Genomic DNA, 7,956 nt, shown 5'->3' with positions numbered 1-7,956 from the left:
TAAGCAGTGCCTGCGGCCCGCAACAACTACGCCTGGATCCGTTGTAGAGCAACATCACATCTCGTTGTGGCAGTAAACGCTTTATCACTCACACTGCTCGACGATGAGAGCGATAACCTTCGACGACTAGCCCGCAGCTTGTCACTGGTTGTTGTGCAGTGTGCCATTAGGGTCCACCCCGAAGATTCAGCGTGGATTGGAGACTTTAGGGCACAGCCTTTAGCCTCAACAATGATATCCAGGTATTGCAGAACAACGAAGACGTGCAACCAATACCACTTCAATATTTCTCACTTATATTAGCTTGGCGCTTGATGACTCAAGATTCCTACTTGGAAATACCGTTTATTTGCGCGTATTTGCCTTCAATTTAAATACTTTTGGGCACTTCAGCAACAATGCTTTGTACGGCCATGCACAGTGAGCGAGATACATTATAGAATGAGAACTTGTTTGTTTATTGGCATGAACAGGACGTCTTATATATTCTGACTATTGCACTTTCGTCCGTGCAATAGTGCAACTCTAATGAGTAATATTTGAAAAAAAAATGCTCAGAAAGCTCTGGCTTAGAGTGGCATCAGGGAGATTGACATGTTGAGCGGTCCGTGGATTCACAGTTGCCATTGTCGCATACGCCGAGAGTACATTGAGGATTACCGCTATTGGGGTCTTGTGTATGCTCCAGCTGAAAATAATGCAGAGTTAAATGAGCGCACGGCTTTTACTAAGAAGTAAGAATTCGGAGATAGCTACCAATATTTACTAGCTTATGTGACCTATGTACTACGTTATGAACGTTATGACCATAAGTGACGCAGCCAATGAACGCGAGTTAGTTGTCCATTTAGTGTTGAGTCGTATCTAAGTTGAGCTAATCGACAAGGTAGCAGCCACTGACTTCACCCTCTCCACATGGTGGAAGCAGTTGTTTTGAAATTGTCCTCCCCACACGTAAAACAGAAGGCTCACTAGGGAGGTAATTTGGTAATTCCAAGCAGTTTCGCACGTTAATCGCCCAAGCCATTGAAACCAAAAGGATGTCGCAAGGGACTAGAAAAACAACCACACGAGGTATCCGGACAATTTGCTGCAATGGTGAAATGGAAGTGCCGTCTATGCTATGGAATAAAGTGAACATTCACAGAGCGTCAGAAGATGGACTACCTAATAAAGCAATGTATTCAAAGGGCCTTGTAATTTTCAGGTGGAGTACGCAGTCCGGATAGCGTAAAATGGCAGGGAGTTTACGCTAATTGTGCTGCGAAGAATTTTAATTCTGTTATACGACATCGTAGTGCTGGAACTTGACTAGATGGGACTGCATGGTATCGTTAGGCGTATTGAAAAGCAAACAGCTTGATGAACAGGGCCTGTCGAAACCCTCACATTTAAGTTGGCCCTACACTACTATAAGAATCCCCATGCATTTTCTATGGAGCCCTATACATCCGTATGCCAGTGCTGTCAACCCTAAGAAAATTTCCCTAGTTCTAGGGAATTACATTGCCTTTAGGAAAACGGAAAAAATTGTCAAAATCTAGGGAAGTTTCCCGTTTACTCATGGAGGAAAGAAACCAGTGTCACGATGGCACTACAGAGGTGACGCCGTGCTTGATTTTACTCCCCGCAGATTACCTTCGCACTGGCATGCTAAGTATAACTAAATGATAATCGTACAGCAGCTTACTGAACGCGTATTGTCAAGTAAACGACAAGGTGTGGATGTCATGCGGCCGTTAACACATCACCCTTACCGAGCTATTGACGTTCCTACCTAGCTGTGCTGTGAATTTCTGCATACCTTGAATGAAATATTTATTTGAAGCTGGCAAAAGATTTCTCTCTCAAATTAACGTTGTCAATACAAAGACCAGTAACAGACTGGAAGCAGCGACCCTGCAGTCAACGCTTCACGCCAAGCAAGGTTTGGGAGAAGCGCATGGTTACGATTTCCCTGTGCACCAACGGCACATCGAATTCATGCGAAAAGGCATGTACCATTTGGGATGAATGATCTATCGACCATTCAAACATTTTTTGCAGCCTGTTACGCGACGGACGAGTGGTACCGGTCGTATGCCTCAAATCGGGCAATACGGCCTGTAATAATTGTTTGCATTCATTGCATTTTTTTTTCTTTTGTGTATGTATAGGTTTCAACTACTCGATGAAGGAGCGAGGCTATCTCCCTCATATGAATGTGCAGTTGACTCAAATTTTGCTCCTGGGTTTGACATTGTTGAGGCTGCGTGCGAATAAATGCTGTTGCAAGCACTGCAATAGCAGTTCAGCCTTAAGCACGGTGACTTCATTAAATCCTTTCAAACGAATACATAAATAACTCATAAACTAAAATTGCAGTGTATCTGCATAGCACAAATGCAGGTTATATTACAAGGAACATACTAAATAGCCGCATTTTGCGTAAATCTAGGGAAATCAAGGGAATTTTTTCATCCGATTTAGGGGGGAATTAGCTTCGAAGGTTGGCAACGCTGCCCTATCGGTATTCTCTGTGATCAATTCTTCTGTGTTTAAATTGTTCCTTATCGCTTCTAAAGCTACCAATTATCTACATTTGCGCTAATACAGCGAATATTTGTCCGAAATTTACAAATTAGGCATTTTGAGAAGATAAAAGGCATTACACTTTTCGCGTGACAGGGCTGGGGCACTGGGCAAGAATGCTTATGCATTAGTACGGTATTTAAACATACACATTGATCAAGCTGGTAACGCTTTGGGAAGCGTTAGACAATGCTGCATAGCCAGCTGCCTACAAAATGCATCGCATAACGTCGATTGCCACACTACGTGTGATCAGCACAATTTTTAAATGCGTAAGCGTTTCTATATGCCTTCCCGACGTGTAAACGCGCCACTCCGTCTGTCCGTCCGTCCGTCCGTCACTTAAGACGGTCGCTTTCTAGATAGGGCCCGCAGCAGTGAGCGAGTCGACTTTCGTGGTGCCTCTCGCTTCAACGAACTAAGCAGCGAGCACACAGCGCACACTAAGCTATCAGCAATCGCCGCATTCTGCCCCCATCGCAGATCGATTTCACGAAAGGGCACGCGCTGCCGCGCCATGCACAGCCGCCGCCTGAGTATGGTTGTTCACGGTTCATAATTGTTCGACGCGGAAGATAAGGCGTTAAAGAGCGATAACGGCTTATAATGATCGGAACCTCATGAACGCACCTCGCGCCGTCACCGCCATCCGCAGCAGTTCATGTCGCCGCAGCGCTGCCGTTTATACTGCTCGGATCAAATTTCATATCGTCGATAATTGCACCGGGCTACGTGGAGATGAGCAAGTGGCACAATGCTTACGCCTACTTAGACAACTCCCGGGGGAGTTCCTGCGTGGATTTTATTTGAGCGCTGCTCTCATGCGCGCGTTCCTGCGTTGAGCATCGGCATCGGCGTAACCGAGCGAACAACGCGAATGAATGGCGGCGAGAACAAAGAGATCGCGAGAAAGAAAGCAAAGGAGGGGGTTTTAACGGAAGCATTACGAGGAAAGCAGAGGAGGAGAGTATGGCGAAAGGGTGAGGCGAAAAGCAGAGTGCCGCGCCATACCTGTTCGGCGGCGATGATCGCTACGAGATGGCGCAAGAGTAGAGCGCGTCGTCTGTTCACCGATGACGCCATCGAAAAGGCATGTGGTGAGCGTGTCCTTCCTTCCTCCATGCCATATATAGAAACAAAGCGCTGCATGAGCGGAGATCTATCTGTGGCGGCCGCTGTCAATCGCGCCATCGCGTCACCCACGCGCTGCCTCTCGCGATCTCCCGATTAGTGTGGCAGTCGCATTACGCTTCGCTCCGTTTGCAACGTGCCGCACGAGACAGGTTGTCCGCGCGTGCTAATATATCGCGAAATGAAAACACGTATAGAGCTTCGCTCAAATTTCGCATTAGGGAGTATTGTAATCGTCGGTGAATTTTTTCTCCACCATTTCGACAGCTATAATTTTTATTTACAACTCATCAGAGCAAATATTTCCATTTCTTTTTTAAAACGTGTTCGTTGTTAAAACCTTCATGTTGGGTAACAAGTGCGAGGCAACTATGAGATGGACCTGTTAGTATTTTTATGCTCCTTCTATCTATATTGTATGCTGAGTGTGTCTAGTGTATGTCAACGAAGATTGCCTCGTAATACTTTCCGCAGTGTTCTCGTCACCAAAACGGCTTCGGCTGCACGTCGCCGATAGGCAAGTCTTTAATCTAGTGAGTTTCTAGCCTAAGTGAAAAGGAAACGACTCGCCCGAACAGGTTCGGCCCTCCTTCCTACGAAGTTCAAAGTTCTCACCTAATATAACACTAGCAATAGTAATATCTTTAGATGTATACACCCTCGTAAACCTCCATTACATAATCTGTCTTCCCTAGTGCAGCAGCACCATTTTATGGGTATATTCTGGACATTCAACGATCGTAGATTCATTTAGCAAATATTAACGGCACTCTTGAAACGAGGAACAGTAACATTTTCGACAACACAAGCACGCTTAGTGCTGCAACAATATTATCGTGAGGAAATATATAAAAAGTCGTTGTTTCGCCCTACAGGCGAAGCATCTATTGCGATAGCAAATTTGTAGAGAGCTATACGGCAGTGGCGTAGCCAGGGGGGGGGGGGGGGTTGGGGGGGTTCAATCCCCCCCCCCCCACTTACCCACCCTTTGTTCTCGTCCCTTTGCGCTGACATAATTCATGAAACCGGTGCTACTATCTCAATTTCATTCCTGGGCGCTTCCGTTTGGGTTGTTAATTTACAGCGAATCATGTCTGCATATGGAAAAAACTGTCACGGTGTTTGTCAAGGCTTTGACACTCTGTGAAGTTTTGGGCGAGAATGTGGCAGCCGCATTCTGAAGCAACAAATGCGCAACAAATGAAACAACAAATGCGGCAGCCGCATTTTAGATGATGGCGAAAACGCTCGAGGCCCGTTTCCTTAGATTTAGGTGCACGTTAAATACTCCAGTTGGTCGAAGTCTCCGGTATACATTTCCGCCGCTTCCCTTCAGGTGCCGCGGTTAGGCCGCGCTCGCGCAGGATCTTAGGCTACGTTCACACTTGGTCTCGAAGCTGTCGGAAGCGGCAAAATCTTGCAAAAATCCGCCCGTCTAGGTGGCAAAACAGGCAGAAAAACTGGCTGCGAGCCAAATCGGTCTCGGGCCGATTGTTTCGCCATGGCGAAGCGGAAACGCGGCGGAAAGTCGTTCTGCTTCACTGGAAGCTACACTAGCATGTAAACAACCGGTCGTAAAATTGAACATGGTACCAAAAGTGTAGGCTGTAATGCTGATCGATGCGATCAAGAACCAGCCCTTGCTCTACGGCAAGAGTGGCACTAAAACGTACTGTCAGCAATACTCGCGATAGTATTCAACGTCACGCGACCGGAGGTGAGGCAACGAAGCCTTGGCGTGACCCAACTTCTCGCGCTTTTGCAAAGCCAGGCGAACCCACCACCACCGTTTCCGAGGTGTCCGCGTCTTCCGTTTATTCATTGTCCATTTCTAGAAAACAAGTAGGTAGAAGTATAAAAGCCATTTCTTCTTCCACTTCCACGGCAGACAATAGTTAGGCAGATTCCTCGTTGGCGCTCCATAATTCTCCTCGCACGTGTACGGTATATTGCAGAAGTCGCGGGGTGCTTTTCTCGTCGCGACGATAGATTGGGAGCGTAGGTCTCACGTAGGACGCGCAGGCTTTGGCGAGCCCCTACACGAGGGCCAGCCCGGGTTTTAGCTGTGGTGTTCCCGTTGCTCCTTTGGTGTCCTGGAGGATCCGAGAATACGAAATGATGAACTGTTATTACAACTTGTAAATAAAAGCTATTAAAGAAATATTATCACGCCTAGGCACCAACCTGTGACTCAGCGCTACCGCGCCCGTGTGAGGAGAATTACGGAACGCCAACGAGGAATTTACCGAAGGTCGCAGATAACACGCGAAGTTGCGTAAAATGATCACTTTTGATGACGGTACGTGGGCCAAAGAATGAACATACCGCTCGAAATAATGCGATAATGAGCGCCACCACGCCGACAAACGTACGCAGACGAGATGGATCTGGACGAAAACGGCAGCGGCGGCCGCGGTGGTAGCAAAACAAATGTGAACAACTTGGACAGGCGCGGAAAAACTTTTCCAGCCGCTTTGGCCTTTCCGCCCGCTTTGGCCTTTCCGCTCGCTTGCCGCTTCCCAAGTGTGAACGTAGGCTTAGTCTGCGCGAGAAACGTCTCTTGTTTGCGATTGCATCCCTACGGAAGGCTGGTAATTACTGCTGTGTTGTTGAATCCCAAACCAGCAATTACGGAAGGCTGGTAGTTGCTGTTTTGTTGTGGAATCCCAAACCAGCAATGTACACACGAAGGGGTTGATGTCAGCAGTGAAATTTCACCGACTCGCAATAGAATGCACGAAACAGACAGCCGACAAGCATAAATTACTGCTGTGCGCAGTACAGCGTAAGTAAACTCTTGTTGCAGGCGCTGACAGTTCTCGTCGGATCACGCGTCCTGAGAAATTGATTATGTGCACCATGCATTGAACAAGACCGGAGTTCATTCCTGCATCACTAGTACACCGTCGAGATTCAGTGAGGTACAAGGCCGCTTCCTGTTTGCACCGGCGTAAGTGAAGCAGAAATGAGTTGCACGCACTACTTAAAATGCGTACACATGCCATATCTATGCTGTGCGGTAAAATATTCTGTACAATTCTGAATCTGTTGACGTAAAGGCAAATGACGGCTGCACGCTGGCACACAGCGGAAGACACAGCGGCCCATGCACTTGCCGCAGGAAATGCAACCCTCTCGTATGAGGGAGCAGGGCGACGAAAGCTTCGAAAAAAAAAAGCTTTACGCGTTTTTGCGCGTATTTAAGTTTTCTAGCGCAAAGACGCAGCGAACAAGCTATTGCTATGGGAGTAGGTATAGCCTCGTCACACGTGCATTTTCACGCGTATAGCCGTCCTTGACTTGTGAAACGCACTTCGCCCCGACGAGGACTACGCCATCTACGCTTAACGGAAATTAACAATTAATGATGTCTTCTGCGATCGCACGGGTCGTATCAATGATGCGTTTTCGAAGAGTGGTCCATTCAGTGGCGCGATGAGAGACCGTTGCTCCAAACGCCCACTGTACATGTCGTACTTACTGTCTTTACTGAGCTTACTTTACGTTTAACTTAATTTCCTCACAAGCACACGCACACGCGAGGGGGGGGGGGGGTCCCATGTCTTTGATATACATGTAGAGAGTCTGTTTAAACTACCGATATTTATTATCAATCACGTGACGTAGAGGAAAGCAGAATCTTGCCCCCCCCCCCCCCCCCCCCCCTGTCGGGCCGGTGAACACCACCCGAAAAAAATTTCTGGCTAGCTACGCCCCTGCTATACGGAGTAAGGATAGTAGTTTTATCGGCTGTACAAACTTGGACACATTCGCTTACAAACTGAATTAACAAGCATAGTGTCAGCGCGCACAAGCAAACATGTATAGATCGCACTCGAATGTCACACTGCTTGATCTGACTTGATAAACCAAGCACCAGCAGCAGCGAGCGAGTGTTCGCGCGGTCTATTATTTCAACGAAAACTGAGGGGCGAAAGCACAGCGCATACAAAGGTAGTAGCCGTGTTACAGATCGCTTTCAATATACGGTACACGCGACCTTTCGCAGCCGCGCAAAGTACAAGTACGCAGTTCGTCGCAGAGCAGAAGCCGCATCCCCTCCCTCCTGCGCTGCCTTCCGGCTTTCCTCCTTTCGCGTGGGAGATTTCAGTTCCACTTGCGACCACTCGCAAGATACGCATTTGGTGGCGCAGCACACCGTCGCCCACCCTCTCTCCCTCCCATCCCTCCACAGCCTTTCATGCAACGGAAGACGTCGCGCTTGCTCTCCGTCGTGCGTTTGCTCCCCGTGAC

At 47.8% G+C, this 7,956-nt stretch overlaps 1 protein-coding gene across 3 annotated transcripts in view; it reads right to left on the bottom strand.

Moving 5' to 3' along the window:
* Positions 1-388: 388 nt before the first annotated feature.
* Positions 389-7,956, bottom strand: part of LOC125944525 (uncharacterized) — a 34,893-nt gene continuing 27,325 nt past the window's right edge. For all 3 annotated transcript variants that reach the window (XM_049665021.1, XM_049665023.1, XM_049665022.1), the window contains one exon: positions 389-688. In XM_049665021.1, the coding sequence (XP_049520978.1) occupies positions 581-688 (108 nt within the window). In that variant the 3' untranslated portion in view covers positions 389-580. The remainder of the gene's footprint in view (positions 689-7,956) is intronic.

Source organism: Dermacentor silvarum, chromosome 3 (assembly GCF_013339745.2).
Source record: "Dermacentor silvarum isolate Dsil-2018 chromosome 3, BIME_Dsil_1.4, whole genome shotgun sequence".
In the NCBI taxonomy this organism is placed as follows: domain Eukaryota; kingdom Metazoa; phylum Arthropoda; class Arachnida; order Ixodida; family Ixodidae; genus Dermacentor; species Dermacentor silvarum.
This window is presented reverse-complemented; position numbering and strand designations above follow the sequence as displayed.